General features: G+C 37.6%; 1 protein-coding gene across 6 annotated transcripts in view; it reads left to right on the top strand.

Annotated features, from left to right (window-relative positions):
- The window catches only part of FRY (FRY microtubule binding protein), a 223,099-nt gene that overhangs the window by 85,217 nt on the left and 117,700 nt on the right, over window positions 1-20,182 (top strand). For all 6 annotated transcript variants that reach the window (XM_064716468.1, XM_064716459.1, XM_064716449.1 and 3 more), the window contains one exon: window positions 9,815-10,014. In XM_064716468.1, coding sequence (XP_064572538.1) covers window positions 9,895-10,014 — 120 coding nt within the window. In that variant the 5' untranslated portion in view covers window positions 9,815-9,894. The remainder of the gene's footprint in view (window positions 1-9,814; window positions 10,015-20,182) is intronic.

Below are 20,182 nucleotides of genomic sequence, written 5' to 3'. Positions count from 1 at the left end.
CACCTGAAAAAAGTGTAAAAGAAGAGTATGAATGTCTTTATTCAAAATCAAATTATTTTTGAGTTCTATTTGAGCCAAAAAAATCCTGATATCGTTTCAGAAATAAACCTTGTCTCTGTTTTAATTTTTTTAGGAAAAAACCCAACAATTACTCTTCTGAAAATATCTTTTCATCCTTTTTTGGAGTTTTTTCTTTTGGAATAACTGGAAAGGTAAAAAAAACCTTGTGAAGTTATGTAGAAAAGATACTAAGATTTTGAAATCTTTTGGAAGTATATTGTAAATCTCAAGTCAGCCTTCAAAGAGGCGGCATGTCATTACCATATAAAACACAGAAACTGAGAAGTATTATGGTTTGATTTGGAACGCATCAGAGGCAACAAAGATATTTCCTTTAGTGAGAAGTCACTCCTAAATAAAACACTCAAATGTGAAAATTGTAGATTTTCCACAAGATTTTCCATGTCATTTAGCACTTTCAGTCTTTAATCTCATAATACACCAAGCAATTTCTAGAATTGGTGCAGTTAAAATCTTTATGTTACATGCATATATTCCCACATATCTTCAGCACAGTGGTATATGTAAACCTGAAAGTAATGATTTAGAGGAAAAGGAGCAGAAAAATAGATAAGTGAGCAAAGAGAATGAGAGGGAAGGAGAATTGCTTTCCTGCCTCATTCATATGTCTTGCAAGGATCTGAGATAAGAACTTAGGGAACACTTGTATGCTGCTCAACCCCTGACCTGCCAGTTAGGAGAAAGAGAGAGGGAAAGTCTGTCTTACAGGATGCTTAGCCAAGTCAGTGAAAAGGCTTTTAAAAAGTCAATGGACACATATGACAGGATTTCCTGTTTGTTTATTTGTTTTGGCAGTTATCATTCTTGAATCCTCTGCATATGCAAGGGGAGAAAATATGTTCCACTCACTGCTTTCCTCTACAGACTCTCACATCAATTACCCCTCTCTTGCAGAGAATTGCAGTACTCCTCTGAGGATAACAAAGCTTAACACTTTTCTGCCATCAGCTGGGATGTGAGGGCCAGAAGATTTCTAGTTGGCTATTAAAGCCAAACAAACAGTTTTATTCTTTCCAGGGGTCTAGGTTAAACAAGAACCTTCCGCTTCAAAGTTAACAGGCATTTCACCACATCAATCTCAAATAAGACCTGTCTATATGTTACAGTCATGTAAGGGCTGTTCTAATGTTTCCCTGAGTTAGAGCAAAGATATTTGTATGGAACTTATTATTTCCTGGTGGGGTTCATCACATAAAATGGCTGCTTCATAGGCATCTCTGAGTGGAATGAACATATGAACTCTTTGTAGATGTGCAGAGAAGAGCATTCCCCACAAGTGCTGTTTCAGCATCCATAAGGCCTACAGAGTGATCATATATTTACTTCTAGGTTTTGTTTCTATCCTGCAGAGGTTTGGATCTGATTGTTTAAAAAATACCATATCTGGGACATGTTCTTAGGCTCTGTTCTGCAAATCATTTTCCACCCTTGGGTTAAGAGGAGGGCTGAATGAGTTTGTAACAAGAAATAAGCCTTATGTCTCAAAATCTTCAGTCTCACTGAGAATACCACTTGGTCTGTTCTAGGCTTGTTTTTTTATAAGATACTGAAAATAAATTCAAGAATTGAAAATATGTGCATACACACAGAATGTTCAAACCTCCTTTTCCTTGGGTAAAGTAGTTGGGTTGGCCAAAGCTTACACTTTATTGGCAATTCTGCCACTCCTTAGTGAATGTACTAGTTAATTTGTCTCCTGTTTTCTGTCCTTGCTGTTCTGTGAGTCCACATGAAATTTGTATTTTCCTATTACGGTAAAATGAATAGGAAGTTTGGACGAGATTTGCCAAACCAAGTCTACAGGATTTGGAACTGTCTTTTGTAGCTCCACAAGTACTGTGAAAAGAGTGGAATAAATTTATCTAAACCTGGCAACAACATTTTTTCACTAAGTATTCAGACAGAAATAATTTAAAATATTGGTCTTATCTTGGGTAAATTGGTAACCAAGTCCTGGAGTGCCTTTATCATGGAAGATATCTTCTTCCTTTCTCTTCCCCATGCCAATTTACACAACTTAATCTCCCGGGGCATGTCTCTTTAAAGAAAGTAAGGAATCTGAAATGTAGAAATTAGCCTTTTCTCCCTTTTAGTTTCCAAATAATCACAATAATCAAATATTTGAAGATACCCATTTTGGAGAGCTGAGGTCATCTCAACACTTCATTGGATATCCTCCCAAATCTGTTCCCTTTAGACTTGTTTTCTAAATGAACTGCTTTGCTCCAGAATCTTGAACTTCTGTTGTACTTTTGCCCACTGACCCTACTGTCTCTTCTCTATTTTATCTTCTAGACTGGATAGTATTTCCTCTGGCATAAGGATTTCCAGACTTTTGTTTTGCATGTAATTGTTTAAGTTTTATCTTTGGTGCATTGCAGGCCATCTATCTAATTGGTCAACCAAAGAAGCTTTTCTTGAAGAATCCTGTATTCGGATTAAATAGGCTTTTGAAAGTCAGGATGAGTTGGGATAGTTTTATGTCATGTTCTTGTGTCAAGAGAGCTGCACAAAATGACTGACTGTCTTCTCCAACAGTTGCCTGAACAGTTTTAGGTAGTCTTTAGAGTCTGGAGTTTTCAAATACATGTTTACTGAGATTTCACAGGGTCACAGAATTAACTGGGTTGGAAAAGACCTTTCCAACTAGTCCAACCTGTGACCTAACACCTCCTCATCAGCTAAACCATGGCACTAAATGCCACGTCCTGTCCTTTTTTAAACACGTCTGGGGACGGTGACTCCAGCGCCTCCCTGGGCCGACCATTCCATTGCCCAGTCACTCTTTCAGTGAAGAATTTCTTTCTAACATCCAACCTATATTCCCCTTGGTGCAGCTTCTGACTGTGTCCTCTTGTTCTCTAATTTGTTGTCTGAGAGAATAGGTACAACCCCCACCTGACTACAGCCACCTTTCAGGTAGCTCTAGAGTGCTAAGGTCACCTCTGAGTCTCCTTTTCTCCAGGCTAAACACCCCCAGCTCCTTCAGCAGGGCTTGTATTCCAAGTTCACCAGTCTTGTTGTCCTCCTGTGGACACGTTCAAGAATCTCAATGTCCTTCCTAAACTGAGGGGCCCAGAACTGAACGCATGCAAATTGATTATGAAAATAACGCTTACATTAAAATCGTGCTATTTGTGTTATTAGTATATCTTACTAATAGACTGGAATAACATTTTCCTTGGGAATCTTACAGTTTATTTCACCAAGTTAAAAATGGATCTGGTAGACCTTTAATTTGTTTCTTTCAGCAAAAGTTTCCTTTTTTTAATTCTCTGTCTATCAAGCTTGAATTAATTGGGAACATTCTCCTTCAAAAGCTGAAAAGGCAACCTTTTGTGGCACGTTGACCATATCCTTGTAAATTAAATTCTTCGTGCTTTATTAAATAATGTGTTTTCTTTTTAATATTATAATTGCCATTCTAAAACAAAGCAAATTTTCTCAAGAGTTACTGCAGGAGATGTACCGTTATTCTTAAGGATATGTGGTTTCTCACTGATTCTTGGCATGGGAAAAGAAGAGATACTGGGTTGGCTTTATCGAAAGGAATTTAGACTGTATGTACTTTTTGCCAAAATACTTTAGTTACAAAACAAAACCCATCCTGTGTTGTCACTGTGCTTTGCATTTCTATACTAATTGCTTTCAGCTTGGATTGTATGATAATACATGTGTTTGATATGTGTGGTTTGTTTTTGTCGAACTCCATTATCCTGTCTCATGTTCTTGGAGTGCCTGAAGTAGTTTCACTAATCTGTCAGCATAGTATGTACTCGTGGATAAATATAGACGTGCAGCCACTCTGTGAGTGGTCATCATCATATGCTGAAGCTAAAAATTACCCCTTTGGTTATGGAAAGGCTGAGCTGATCTGCAGGCCTGCTCTAGCTCAGACATTGCAGGTCTTCAGCGTTTGTCTATTGAGAAACAATAACAAGAAACTGAAGGAAATGTCTTCCTCACAAGCAGTGAGGAAGTGTGAAACAGGATTATGAAACAACTAATTTATTTTTCTATTTTAGTTAGAAAAGGATTCTAACTTTTCTAACTGAAGGAGTGGAACATTTCAGGTATTCACAGGCTCATGGATATTACAGTAGCATGTTGGAGAAAATCCAGCGTGATCGGCTTTATAAAGGGGCTTGGTAGGTATGAAAATACTGCAAGTTGATGTTTGCGTTTGTCTTACTAGTTTGTACATTGCTGCTAAAGTGTAAATTTGACACAGTTTACTAAAAAAATGCCACCTCTGCTTTTCTGCTTAAAGATACTGAAAATTCAGTAACTGTAAGGCTGAAGTTATATCCAGTGTAGCACAGATTCTTGTTTGTGTATTATGATCATTCATAATTGTTCAGTTGTTTTGATTCCTCTTACAGCTCTAAGAAAAATAGTGCAGATCACAGCAGGGACTCTCTTATGATAATTTCATTTGGTACTTATCCCCAGTATCAGCTTTTGACAGTTGCACTAAAACTACTGTGCTTTTTTACAGCTGTTTTTCTGATCAGGGAATTGATCAATACATGGAAAAATCTAGCAGTGATTTTATGTCAGGAGGCCTTTCTGTTGCAATAGTATATGGTTGTAATGACAACCATGTGTGATATTACACTAATATTGCCATATTTATTCCTTGTCTTTAATTTTTTAAAAATACATAAAACTGAGAAAATTATGTGCTTATAGCCTGCAGTAAATGAAAATGCTCTGTAGGATAAGAGTACAATTTGAAATACAGCTTATTGCACATTTACTAGAAAAATAAGAGACTGTGTTGGAAATAAGAAAAGGTGCTTCAGACAGAATTACACCTACAAATAGTACAGGCATTTTATAGTTGATCGAGCATGGTTAAACTTTGTTACAGATTTTCGTAGGATAGGAGCTTTAAATATGTATACAACTTTCTAAACTTGATCTGTACATTCTCTGCTATTGCAGAGTCCTTGGGCATCCGGGTTACCATGGTATCCTCCATGTGCATCACCATTCATTCTCCTGGGAGATGAGCTACTTTCCTCTAAGTCAAGGGTTTAGCTTAATGCAGTACTTATGTGGTGACCAATACCCTGCAATATGTAGACATTCAAACTAAATGCTTCTGTGATCTGTTCTGGTACTTCTCTTCATATAAAATTTATTATTTTGAAATCAGGCAGTAAAAACTAAATTTGTTAAGGAGATTAGTATCTCAAATTGAGTATAACTCCTTACTTCCACCCACCTCCTTCTATGTATTTTCAGCATGCACCCACACAAACTCTACATGGTGATTTCTCATGTTAAAATTATGCATTTTATTTAATGGGGCAGTGTTTCACCGGGGTAGATGGCGAAACTGAGCCCATCCTTTTTACTGCTACTTCTAAGGCTCACATTATAATGTGTCAACATAAAGGAACCAACCAGTAATGCAGCTACTTCTTTGAGTCCTTGATTTCTAATTTTATGTCTCAGAGGCAACTCTTTTTAACTCTTTTATGTTTTATAGGGCTCTCGGTCTGGGCATAAAAGCTATATTCTGTTAAAGCTCATACATTAACAGTATAGATATCAGTGATAGTCTTGTCACTGGGCCAGATTTTTTCAGTGCAAATATCAAGCATATGCAAATGCTGGAGATAATGAAGCTGAAAAATGCCTTAGAAAGCTAAACCTATATATATAAAATAGTTCATGACCAACTCATGATCAACTCCAGACCCTCAGAGTGTTGGCAATGCTAGTATTCGCACTAAAAGTGCTTAAATGGAGTTAACAGCTACAAAATGGTCTTTTAAAAAAACTTGAACTAAATCAATGTCATATGTCAGTCATTTCTCTAAACTGCTGTAATTGCTGTAGTAATGATAGATGTTAGCCCCCATGATGTGTTTTTTCTGTATTTGGGGAAATTCTTTATTTCTGAGAAGAACTAAGAATAAAAATTCTTGGTACATAGCAAATCTCACAAATAATTGCATTCTTCTATTACAGTTTGCAAATAAATGATTTTTCAGTTAGATGTCTGGGAAAAAAAATTAAATCCTCCTGTGTCACAAACCTAACTGAATCATTGTTAAAAGGCTTTGTGAAAAATGCCAGTCACTTGTTTTTAAAATTTTAAAAGTTTAATAGTAACAAAATGGTTATAAAAATACTAATACAATTAGAATAATAATAATTTTAAAAATTTGAATTAGGACAATATGAGACATAAAGACAAAGAGTTACAGGCTTCAGGGTGCCTTTTTCTGGGCAGCAAGGGCTGAAAAAGGACACCTGTTAACAGAGGATTAACCCTTAAAAACAACAACCTGTTGCATATTCATGCACTTCGTACATAATGCATAAATTGCATTCATATACAGGATTCTGTCTGGTCATCGGCAGCTTCTTCCTCTGAATCCTAACAGCGCCTTTGAGGCGGGAAGAAGTTTGTGTGAAGTTTGTTTCTTCTGCTAAGAGGGCAATAAATTCTTTTTCTCTGAAAGACTCAGGTGTCCTGTGGCTGCTATCTTGCTGCAAGTCCTTTCTTTAAAAAAGTATCCTACATAGCATAGTTTCTATTTTAACATTTTTTTATAACCTAAAACTATATTTAACACACTACTTAAGAGAATTCATACAGCATTACTTTCTAACACAACACATATAATATTCATTTTAATATTTGCGAAAAGCCAATCATAAAATAGGCCTTTTTCACAGGCTTCCTACTAACAGTGACTATGTGGATTTGAATTTCAGTCTCAGAACCCTGGCTGAATGCTCCGATGATGGAAGATTAGGGCGGCAGCTCCCAGGTAGCATGGCTGAGGTTTGGCCGCGAAGTGCAGCGTGCCTGCTCTCACACAATGCCTTCCTGCCTGCCTTGAGTCTCCCCGATGTCCTGAGCTTAGCGGCCAGGTTTGCAGCACAATTGCCGAGGAACAGAAGGCGGGTTTGTGTTCGATCAGATTGCTCCGAGAGGCAGCCTGGACCGGTGCCGGGCCCAGCGCGGGGTGTTGTGCTTGGCAGGGCCGCGCTGGCGAGAGGCCTGCCCGGGCCGGGCACGGCGCTGGGGGCGGCGCGGGCAGCTCGGCCTGCCCGCCCTGCCAGGCACGGGGCCTGCGCCGCGCTAGGGACACGCATCCCTGAGAAAATTGGTTTCGCTGCTCGCCAAGGAATTCTCCTGACCCAGCACTTGGAGATCGAGCTGATTTCATGGGTAGATGCGAGCCGGTCGAAACCGCACATTTGGCAAATAAATTCCTGATTGTAAAAATGTTGTCTGACTCCATCCTGAAGCTATTTGTGGAGAAATTTCCATTGCCTAGTGTATTTGATAGTCCATAAAAATTTGCATCTGATCCTTTGCATCCCACTGTCTTCAGGTTTAAGAGAGCCTTCTGCCTTTGTCCCACTGTCTTCAGGTTTAAGTTTTAAGAGAACTTAGGTGATGACAGAGGAACAGTAGCACTTACACTCTTCTCTGGTGGCACTTTATTCAGTACTTTGAAGTAGATTATTATTGAAAACAACAGTGTATTTTTAGAACAAGTCTTGTGTAGTATAAACGTAGGAGTTTTATGCACTTCGTTTTTTGCAAAGAGTCATAAAGCCAGGAAGATTCTATGATAATGCTTTTGCCCTCAAATGTCAAGTGAAACTTTGCAGGAAACAAATGTTGCAGGAAACATCTGCCACAGTGGGAGAAGTGCTGCTGCTGTGCTGAAGAGTGATGCTGTACCTTGTCAGTGAGGGATTATTTTCAGTGAAGAAAATAAAAGTATGGATGTGTTACACTTGCAGAATAATAGCTACATGAAGAGAAGCATTTCTGTCTTCTACTATAGTCATATAGAAACTTCTTAAAGTGATTTTTCTAAAGGAAGACATGTTCTCTTTTCTCTAGGTGATGCTTTTTTATTTTTCAGTGTAATTTTGGGTTCCTGTTTAAAAACTATGAAATCATAAAGTTTCTTATTTTAATCTCTTCTTTTTTTTTATTTTTGTTCAGCAAAAGTTAATGCTCTATTAAATTTGCCTAACACTATTAAAATAGTGTTGAAATCCATAGGAAAGATCAAAAATCTAACCTATCATTAAAACAATCATATGTCCCTAATAATTACAATTCATTTCAGTAACACTTATAATTCTGTACCTCAGAGGAAAAGTGATACTAAAGGTATTAGATGTGAGGCAACCATCATTGTAGTTCATTCTTCTTTCTCTCTTTCTTTGCAACTTGGATGCAAATGTAACCCTCTGGAGTGCAGTGCTATGGGGAAGTGCTATAATGGTTTTAGTTCACAATATTTCCATGGTTTGTATTGCATTAAAGCATCTCTGTCCCAGTCGCCTGTAGAGCTCATGAGCATTGTGACACTTTTATTACATTCAGAGTGGATAATGGCTGGTCTTGCCAGTGTTACTTAATTTGCTACTTTTAAAGTCTCTGGCAAAACAGAGAGAGAGTGCTCCCAGTATCTGCCTGAGCACCAAACATGAATTTTATTGCCAATAAGAGCTGACCCCTGAGGATTTTGGATTGTAAATTTTATGTGTAGGATGGTAACAGTGCTTCCTTTTATTTTTCCTCCATTCACAGAACAGCAAGTAGAGCTCAGTCTAGTATACAATATATCTTGATACTCATAATGGGGAATTCAATCACAGGATAATTTAGATTGGAAGGTATCCCTGGTGGATGATAACCTAGGGAAGGTTTCTCAGGACCTTGTCTGGTCAACTTTCAAGTGTCTCCAAAAAGTTTAGTTTCTGCTGTATCTCTTGGCAACATGTAACAGTGTTTGATCACCTCCTCACAGTGGAAATTATTTCCATACATCTAATAGAAATTTATCACATTCAAACTAGTGTCTGTTGCCTCTTGTCCTGTCGTTCTCAGCTCAAAGCAGACTCTAGTTCCTTGGCGTCATTGCTATACTTCATTAGGTAGCTAAAGAGTCCACTAAGATTCTCTTCTCAAGGTTAAATTAAAGGTCCAGCACTCTCAGCCTTTACTAACCTAGCAAGCCCCTGAACATCTTTGTAGTCCTCTCTTGGCCTTGCTTCAGAATGGCAATGTCATTCTGGTGTGGGAGAGCACAAATCTGAGCAAAATACACCAGGTGTAATCTCAAAAGTGCCAGATGGAACTGTAGGGTTGGGTGCTTTCAGGAAAGCTAATGCATAATTAATACTTTTTGACCATGGAAAACATTCCATCTCTGACTCTTCATGTAAGATTTATGCTGGTAACATGTATGTTGTTTTTTGGGTCATTCTTACTGACCTCAGTATAGATTACAGGAGAATAAGATCCTTTACAACTCACCATAGTCAAAAGACCAGACTTAAGGCTAAACCAGTTTGAATAGCAATAAAGAATAACTTTTTGTTAGTTGACAACTGAGTTGCAGGTCTGACTTGAATGCAAAAGATAAAAAAATGAGAATGTTTTTCAGATAGGTATCAGCAAGTCTTACCATGGGAAAAAAAAGAGGACTGAGTATGCACTGCATAATAAACACCACTCAATTTTTATATAAAATATTTCATCTTTGATTTCTTCTTCCAGTTAGATAATGTGTATTTCACCTATGGCACCATGGAAGTTATATTGATGTGTTGTGTATTCCTTTGGTTAGCAGCTAGTCTCCAGTTTTGCTTTGACCGTGTAGTGAGCTGTTGAGGTGCTCTGTGACAGTTAAACCATGCTGAATTACCCTGAAGTAAATGTGTCTTTTCTACATTTCAGCTTCTCCAGTTGGTAACGGATATATCAAGCCACCTGTCCCTCCTGTTTCTGGTACACAGAGAGAAAGAGGGCCCCCAGCCATGCTGCCCATCAGCATTGACCCGGACAGCAAACCTGGGGAATATGTCCTGAAGAGCTTGTTTGTTAACTTCACTACCCTGGCCGAACGCAAGATTCGCATCATCATGGCAGAACCTCTTGTGAGTAAAAAGAAACTCCATGTGTATATATTTTTTTTTTAATTTTTTTTTTTTTTTTTTTTGTGCTTTGAATTTGTTTTAAAAGCAGGCTTGCTTGCTGTGCAATGAAGAATATTTTGCTTGCAATCTGCGTTGGAGTTTGATAGTGTTTCCCAAACTGTGAGATCTGCTGCTATGGCAGTTAGAATGTTGTGGGAGAGGGCAGAGGTATGCAAGATATGCCACAGGGGTGACATGAAAAGGAATTGATATTTAATTTCTGTTTGCCATGTGGGCATAGGCTGATGGGATTGAGAGGCACAAGGGGTGTCAGCCAGCATAGATTTCACAGCTGGAAGAACAATCACTGGAGTCAAAATAGATTAGAAAATGCTGAAATATGATTAAAGCAGTATTTCTGAACATCACAGGTTTTCAGCTAAAACATAAAAATAGCTACCACTTTTAGTTCTGACAGTAGTAGATTACACAGTCTAGCAGAGGACTATAGCACCTATTTTCCAGATATGAAAAAGCATGCAGCACTTGAGAAAGGAGTTACATGACAAGGTCTTGCACAGTGAGAGAGCCATTGTTATTTGTATTTTTAGGCAAATTTAACACGCGAGTATGTCTGTTACAATTTCTCCTATGTAACTGAACTTCTACTCATTTAACTTGAGATTATATTTTATATACGTTCTTGTTATTTTGATTAAGGAAGAATATTTCTGTAATTTATATTTTAGTTCTGATGAGGTAAAAAAAGCCAAGACCTAAAAATAACCAGAAATCTCTACTTCTGTTCTAAAAGGGAATTTTAATAAAGTCTTAGAATGTTTTTGTTATAAAGTCCAATGTAGAATACTTAACTCAGTTCCCCATTTTCAGGATATTTTGAAGGGCAGAATTAAAATTTTCTTTATTCTGATGGCATCTGTTTAGCTTTGATTTAGATTCAGAAGCATTTGATGCTTAGAAAGTTTTAGCAGGCTTTCTTCTGAAACATTAGCTAGATGCAAGATGACAGAACTATCTTATGTAATTTGGAAATAACACCAAAAAAAGCTTACAGTAAAGAATATTATGACAAAAATCCATTTTTTCTTCTTTGATGTGTTCCCTCCAAATCACGAGAAGTAGAATAAACTGACAGTCATAGTGTAGGTCCTTTTAAAAAAAAAAATACCGGCAGCTATTTATTACCATCCAGTCTTCATGTAATGCCCAGAGAACATCTTTAAAATTTTAAAACAAAATGTCTGTAAAATTATTTGACAAGATCAGGAAAACAGCAAGAAGACCAGTACTGAGGACATAATTTCCTTGCAGCACCTTTGTTACTCTTAAACATGAACCTCTGCATTTTCATGTAAGATTTCAGGCATGGATTTATTCCCATTTCACCTTGTGTTAAGATGGTTTTGAGTTGATGTGTGGTAATATGTTGTTTTTTTCACTTTGAGAAACTATTATTATCTGAATGTTGATCTTATTCTAGAGGTTATTCAATGGAATTTTATTTGGTAAATTCAGTGTAGAATGTAGAAATATTACAAGAGACTGGAATGTCACCTTCCTGTCATCATTTTCAGAATGTATTTTTTACAGGGGTCTGACCATGAGACACTAACAATAATTCAATTACATACTCACATCTCATTAGCACTAATAAAACTTACAAGCCATGGCATGCTGCTGTTTGAGGTTGGCTGTGACCAATGAGTAAGCAGGATTCCGTAGACATTCAGTCAAAATGATCTTGAAGTAATTAGGTTGTAATGAAAGAAGTGACAAGGGAAAATGGCAAAAATTGTTCTCAAATAATAGCTAAGAATATAAGTCTGCCCTTTTGGCGAGGTAGCTGCTGGATGTTTAGCAGCTTTGTTCCCACATTTTAATCTACTGATTGGAATTGTGACCAGGAGGTCTCAGGGGTTTGGGAGACGAAGTTTATAAATTGATGGTGAAAAGCTACCTTTTGGCCTTTTTTCACAATAGGTAGTCAGATGGTGAACTCTTTGAAGTTTATGTTCTAATTAAACTCAAGTGTACTTCAAAGGAAGTCAAACATGCACAGTGCTCAACGCTGAGATATTTCTAGTTTGATTTCTCCAAGTCATTACAAGATATGACAGTTTAATTTTATAATGAGTGATGAATACTTAGGATATCTTCTAGAGAAGATAAAATGATCTGTTTATAATATTGTTGCCATTGCAACTCTTTTATCACCAAGTCTAACTCACAATGAAGCTCTGAAGTTACTATGGTTAAATTAAATATTTATTGATACCTTTTTTACCTGGATCATTCTTTTGATACACATATTCTGCCTGTTTATACTTTCTGATTATCATTACTGTTGTTTTTATGAATTTTTCTCGCAGTTTCTTTGGGTTCTATATGCCCATGTGATATATCAAGCTCTTTCTTTTGTTGTGCACACAGAGATGAAGTGTAAATTGCGGTGTTCTGACAGCTGTGTTGGAAAACCATGTTTGTGTCACACCATGAGTTGCAGATGCTAGAAAAGCACTAGAAAGCTTTGTTATTTTTTAGGGCATCAGTGAAGGGCACAGCAAACCCCACCACTTCCTGCAGCCCCATGAACTCTCATCTGGAATAGCAATATTCCAATGGGAGAGAAAGCAGAGAGCACTGTCACCCACTCATCCTGCTGCCCTCGCTAGCAACCAAGTATCATTTGACATTTTGGTTACTGGATCTGGCAGTGATCATCATAAAAAACACACTCCCCAGTTAATCTATTTTCTAGACATGAATATAATGTCAGCTATCCACTGCTAAGTTAAAATGGAAAATTTTTGTTTCTAGATTTGACAATTTTTAACTTTGTCTGCAGAATATTTTATTCAGAATTTCAGGTCTATTTTCCCCCTTTTTACTATCTTTAATATATAAAAAAACAATTCAGTAATTAAAAGTTCACAATCATGTGTCTAATTTTTAATGATTTACTGCTGTACCCAGATTGTCAAGTTATATTATTTCAAATTAAAAGTATTTGGCATCAGACTTGATTAAAGTGGATTGTCCAGTTTAAAAAATAAAATTCCCATAAATTAAATGTAAATAATATTTTCTTTATAATCTTTAATAATTTCCTGGTTCTTTTCTGTAGGTAATTGTTCTTATTTTTAACAAATACTAAGATTTTATTCTGCAGACCTTTTTTCACAGTTGATTTAATTAATATTTAATTTTTATCAAATTTTATTCTAAATCTTCTCTGCATTGCTTCACTTATGAACACAATCTGATATTTTATTGCTGCTGATTTTTTTTTTCAAGGAGTGGTGACCTTGAAATGACGCTAGAAAGAGGAAGCCAGGGAAATATTCTTGCCAGTTCAAATGAAAGAATATGTATCATAGCTCTGTAAGGAGAAAACCCAGAAAACAGTTTCCTTTTTAGGACTGTTGATTATCACTTTGGGTAATAATTCATCCTGTGCATACAGAGCAGGCTAATCTTTAAATACGGCTTTCAGCAGTACTTACACACAGCTGTAGACATTGATAAAACATAGGGAGCTACAGGCATTGACAGTTGTTAATGGTTAATTTAGCTGTTGGTAAACTTTCATTATGCTTTTCTCCTGCAAGCATCTTCTTTTACTGAGCTTGTCTAAATTCAGGATCTCTCTGAATACGGAACTCAAGAACAGAATTTACTCATTATAGGATTGGGACTAAAAGCATATTCATGTATTCTGCGTGTAACTTAGGCAGGTTTCATCTCACCATTAGGAAAAACCCTGAAAGGAGTGATGTGGTTGATACTAGTGTCTTTTTTACTCCCATTTCCTTAGGATCTTGAAGACATAAAAATAGAGATCTATTTTAAGACAGGGCTAGTGATAATAACCTAGCAGATGGTTCAGAAGACTTTGAAAAAAATGAAAGAATAATGCAGATTGCAGAGACTGACCAACCAATATGTATAATGGGACTCATTTCTGATTAGCGTCAGTCTAGGCTTCACTTTCTCTAGGCCAAAGGAGAATAGGCTAAGAACAGACTTGGGAGAAAAAGAAATAGGTTTTTGTTTTCTGAGGACTGGGCTGTGATACCTAGGAAGCTTTATGTAGGCTATGACAATACCAAGCAGTTTTATCCCACAGCTGTAATGTAGAATTTTCTGGTTTGCATGGACTAAAACTCCAGCTGCATCACACCAGGTGACAACTCCCTGGTTGTCACCTGTAACGAGACATATTACTCATACACATATTTTACATTTGAAGTCCTCATTAATAGTTTGGCATGTACAAGGACTTTGACCCCCTGTTTGTTCACAGGGAACAGATAGTAGTTACTGTAAAGAACAAGTAATTTCCTGGAAAAGAGGAAAGGCAAGCTGCCTTGCTCTGTTCTAGCTATTCACTCAGGATATGTATGCCCAGACAAATTGACAATTGTCCAACTTTATTTGAATACCTTTATGCAAATATATATTGAAAATTTTGTTCTCTTTTCTCATGCAAAACCTATCTAGGGCCTTTCCTCTGTAAATGCTACGAGCATGCTGCCTTCCCATTGACGTATGTCCCTATCCACCTCTGTGTCACTGAGGGATTATGCCACTGATCATTAATCTAATTCTTTTATTCCATGACTGTTTGTGCTAGTCAAAACTTTGTGGCAGTCAATCCCAGCTCTAAGGACCTCATAATTCGTAATACCATACCTCAGTATCTAATGTCTCATCATTCTTTGTTTCTACTGTATTATTTATTTAGCATTTAAATTATATAAATAAATATTATTATAGTAGCTTCTTTAGACCTAATTGCAACAAATAATGTAGAGATAATTAAGAATAATTATTCTTTAAAGATTTGTCTCTGAAGTACTTAAGATGCTTCTTTATGAAATTCTGCCTCACTTTATTATACTGTGCTGGGGACTGTTCTTTCACCTCCCCATAAGAAAGTGAAAGCATCTGCACAGCATATTACTTTAGGTACTCAATATGTAACCTGAACAGGTATGATCTTTCCATTGCATGGAGCCCCACAGATCTGTTACAGTGGATGTGTTAACTGAATGTGCAAATCTGTCTCAGTCAGTCGTAGGACAGCCTAGAGGACCAAGAACAGTCATTCCCCTCAGGAGAGGGTCTCTCTCCTAGTCCTCCCAGAAAGTGTCAGCTCAGCAGAGTTCCTTTCCTGCAAGTCATTGACTGGATCCTGGGTCAACTTTTTAGACTAGTAGTTTGTCTCAGGATTTTATTCAACTTGTAGCCATACCTAAGGATTTCTCATCGCCCAGAGAAGCTTGAAGTGCCCAATCCCTGGAAGTATTCAAGACCAGAATAGAGCAATCTATCTAGTGAGAGGTGTCCCTGCCCATGCCAGTAGGGTTGGAGTTTGATGATCTTGAAGGTCCTTCTAACCCAAATCACTCCATGATTCTATGATTCTGAGTTTAATTTCTATGTGGACTGTCTCTACAGTTCTGTTTCCTTTCACTCAGACTTTCCAGCAGCTAACTGCTCTGTTCCAAGAAATCAATTAAGCCAAACAATGGTTCAGTCATCACTCTTCCCTCCTTCACTAATCAGTTTTCCTTGGGAGCTCACTGGCTTTCCAAATGTATTCCAGGCCACTGGTGATAAAGAAGCCCAAGCTGGGCCAGATCAGTGTGCTCTTTTCTCCAGCAGAAGGAAAGGCCGCTAAGCCTGGGAGATCTTTTCCATGAAATAAGCAGACTCTACTCAGGAACTCAAAGGATGTGAAGGCAGAAAATAATGGGAAAGATTGGCCTTTTGTACAAAAGGTGGAGAGCAATCAAATATAACAAAGACAAGTCCAATGGCATAAAGATCCTTCGCTTCCCCTTCCACTTACCACCTCAGATATAGTATCTCCCTCCAGTTGTCTCAGTCTGTATCTCAGGTTGAGATCTGTAGCAGAAGCCAGGCACTGAACAACATAGAGCTAGGGTAGGAATTATCTTCCAGGACAAGGTGGGTAATTATCTCAGGACAATTATCTTCCAGAATAATTATTTTCCAATTATCTTCCAGAAAGACCTGGAAAGGTTTGCATGAGTGAATAAATGATCATAGATCAGCTATCTTCTGTGTAGTTCAGGGGGACACACTGCAGTATTGAAACACAGAAGTTGAGGGAAAAGAGTATGAAGGATGCAGCTGGGGAAAAAAGAGATAGAGGAAGAGACAAATGCAGGGTTTCAGAAATAATAATGGGGAGTGCAGGAGAACACGGAGAGCATCCAGTATGGCCTGATTCCAACATCCATATGAGACTGAGGGGAAAACTTTATGCCATTTAGCAAGTCGAGAAGGAAACAGACACGCTTTTGCATAGACATTGGCGTTGTCATTTGCACTTCAATACAGGTCCATAGAACATTCACACATTTCAGAGTCAGACATGTCAATGGGCACTTTCTCAGTGCACTCAGGGTTTCCATGGCTGAGTGAGCATGTAGAATGCTGCTTGGGACATGAGCAGAGCTCATTCCCATGGCCAGGCTCTGCAGGCTTCTCACTGTCCCTCGGCCTCCTTACTGCATGGATACAGTTGGAGGATTGTGAATGGTGCACACAATGGTTCAAATCACTACGAGAATTTAACATTGCAAGTCAGATTCAATCCAAGGTCACTGAGGCTGTCACACTGCATCACATGTTGGCCAATGCTTGCAAATATAGCAGAGAACCTACCACATGCCCTTAATCCCATTATGGTGTCATTTAAGGATATAGCTATTGCCACTCTCCAGAAAATGGAAGTCTTACTACAGTCATTTCAGGCCAATCTTATCACTGAAGTCTGCCATCACGAAGGACAGAAAAAATCAAGTGTACACTTCAGTAGCATTGTTGGCAGATAAGCAGCAATTCATTAAAGAGGTATCTTCCCATAACTTCACAACAGCTTCATCCTTTGCATGCTTTCAGAGTCACATTTCAAGTCATTGAGGTATTGCTTAATTTATGTGCTCTTTTCTGGGCCTGGATCTGGCATGGCACAGTTTATACATCAGACAGCTTGAATTGTACCATATTTGACCCTGCAAATGTGGTGGCATGACAAATATGAGAAAACTTGAAATACTTCATGTAACTACCTTCCCAAATTGGAGGTTCACCCAATAAGATCTTGTTTCATTAGCTGAGCATGCAACAAGTGTGGAAGCTACAGCTTTTAGAGCCAACAGACTTGTAGCAAAAGAACAGTGAAGGTTTACATTAGCTCTGCAAGGGCATCTGGCATCCTGCTTGAAAGTGTGTCAAATCAGTACCAGTAACCAGAAGAAAAAGGCTTCAGATCAAATAATCTTGGGACACCTCTGATGTGGTACAGTTACAGCCTTTGAAATAAACACATAACCAATAAAGGTCCAAGTAACAGAATTTTAAAGAAAACTACTGGCAGTAATTCTCAAGTTCACTTTAGAAGTACACTTTCCTCATCTCTTTTTCTGTTCTGTGGAAACAGGTGCACGGTTGGTGACAATAAGTATCTGATGTTAAAGCAGTAGTGGACGTCAGACAGCAGACCATGGCCAGGGTCATTTGCTGTCCTTTATTACCCCTGGCTGTCTGGGTCTTGAGAGAATGTGATTCCTGTTTGCAGAGATCCCTGCTGTGCTTGGAGCAGCCCTGCAATTGCAAGCCTAAATTTATTCAAATCAACTGATAAGGGCTTCCTATAGGCTTTATTAAATTAGGTCACATTATTCTGAGTGGGTAACCAGTGGTCAGGGCCCTCAGGCACTAACAAGCCTTAATGGCCTCCTCTGAGTCTCTCCCACACCTGCCCACAGGCCAGGACCCATTCCCAGGTTTTGGAGCCATTAGTCCCTGCCTGAACAGCCACAACAGTCTCCTGCTCCCACAGCCCTGCCCCCTCCCTGTCAGGGGCCTTGCTGAGCCAGGTCACATAGCTGAAAACCCGCAATAAACCATAATAAACAGTTGAAACAGTGTCTTGAATAGCAGTTTCATGAGAAGGTCTTAACGTAGACTTGGAAATTTTGATCTCCATCATCATTATTGTTCTTATTGTTACATGGAAATCACTTATCAAACATTTTTTTAGAGCATCATGCTTATTCCAGTCCAACAGGCTGATAAAGATCTTGGGCTCTCATACTGCACCCTATGACACCACAGTCAAGCACTGTTGACTGAGGCCTTATACATTCCCTACCCTAGTAAATTAGGTTTCAATCAACAAAATTTTATCTTCTATATTGGAATTTTTAGGTTAGAATCACACAAGGCTGTGATGGAACTATGCTGTCAACAATAGTGCCCACACTTTGTCTCCAGATGGTCTTTTTAAATTTATCATACTTACACATTGTAAAATCTACCTCTTTCTGTACACTATAGTATTGCAATAAATAAAACCAGAGAAAGCCAAGGGAAAATGTTGTAATACTAACCAGGAGGATCCTTATAGACAGAGCATTTTGATGTGTTCATTAAGTTACAATTTTGAAAAGGCATTCCTAGTAAAACAAGTTCTGAAAACAAACAGCCCTGAAAATTTCCTTTCTCACTAGAGTGTACCTCCAATCTCAGTAAAGTTATCATTAGTACTCTTTTCAACTTACAGGTTTCACAAAAGCATGTATTGAAATATTTCTTTAAGGTTTCACAAAAGCTTGTCTTTAAAATATTTCTTTCAGAGCTGGTTCACTAGTAGTTATCTGCTTTTTTGGGACTTAAAATATTGTAGTAAAAGAAATGTTTTACTTCCTGTGTACAATAAAGCATCTTACTTTGCAATGGAAAATAGAAATGCTGAGAGTAGTAGGTTTGTTGTTTGGATTTGTTGGGTGTTTTTGGGGTTTTTTTTGGTTTTTTTGGTGGGTTTTTTGGGGTTTTTTGGGAGTTTTGTTTTACATTCTATGTCATGTTGGGAAAGTAGCAGTGCTAATTTTTGTACTTTGCATTGAATAGCAATCTATAGTTCAGCGGGTTTGCTTCTTTATTCAGGATGCTTGAAATTTACCTCTGTAGAGTAGCACTTTTGAAAATCAATTTGGTGGATTTTGGCCTGTATGGCCATTTTTTTTCTGACATATCAGTTACTTCAGACTAAACATTCACATGACCAAAATTTATGTGTCCATGTTTTAGTTTTCTTGGTAGATAGTCTAGGTAAAAGATGCCTTTTGCAGAGAATGTGATGATCAGACAAAAATTAGCCTGCAATACCTGATGTGATGACATAGTCTGTCATTGAATCAGAACAGTGCATGATGATGCCAAAGAGTCAAAGCCAGGGAGTGAGAACCTATATTTGAAGCTGAACTGATGTTTTTCTGAATTTTTATATTCAGCAGTATAGGCACATCCTTTTCCACATGAACAAAACAGAAGAACTGTTACAAAAAAATCCCAAAGCAATTACATAGAGAAAGAATAGACTCAGTAATACTGAGTTTGTCTTTTAAACATGCACCTTTCATTATTTTTGTGCATTAACTGTAATGACAAGTAGGTTTTTGACTTGAGCTTGTTAAATAATTTTTTTTAATGTAGCACATTTTTACATATATTTAATGGTCACTTGAAATATACTTATTTCCACCATATGAAGTACCATGCACAATTAGTATTGCCTTTTTACTCAATTTTCAACAGATAAATGAAGTCCATCACAGTTTTTGTTAACATTTTGTGCATCTGTAATTTTGTCTTATGCAAAGTTCTGATGTTTCCTTGAAGCTGTATTATCTTATCTTTTTTATAATGTTTTCCTTTAGAATTTCCAGTTGCTGTATCCTTAGAATTTCAAAGGTTAATGAGGGAAATCTCCTTTATTTTACTCTCTCTGTACCATGGTCACTGACACAGTTTCTTAAAAGTGTCCAGCAGCTAATTGATGCTAAGAGAAGTCAAAGATTCTGTTGTCATCCACTGAACAGGCAGTTTTGATGTTTATGCATGAGGACCTGCTGACTTGCAAAGAATGGTTAATGAAAACAGGACACTAATTTGCCTGTTTCATTGAACTTGCAGGTGGGAGACAGTTGGGAAGCTATCAGAGTAAACAGATTATCCTTTTCAGTCAAAAAGCCTGACTCTCTTAATTGCTTAGGTATAAATTAATTAAACTCTTTGGGGTGGTGGTGGGAATTTTCAAATAGTAAAAAGGTATATAAATGAAAAAATTACT

Source organism: Zonotrichia leucophrys, chromosome 1, assembly GCF_028769735.1.
Source record: "Zonotrichia leucophrys gambelii isolate GWCS_2022_RI chromosome 1, RI_Zleu_2.0, whole genome shotgun sequence".
NCBI lineage: Eukaryota > Metazoa > Chordata > Aves > Passeriformes > Passerellidae > Zonotrichia > Zonotrichia leucophrys.
The sequence above is the reverse complement of the archived record's forward strand: the minus strand, read 5'-3'. Positions and strand labels throughout refer to the sequence as shown.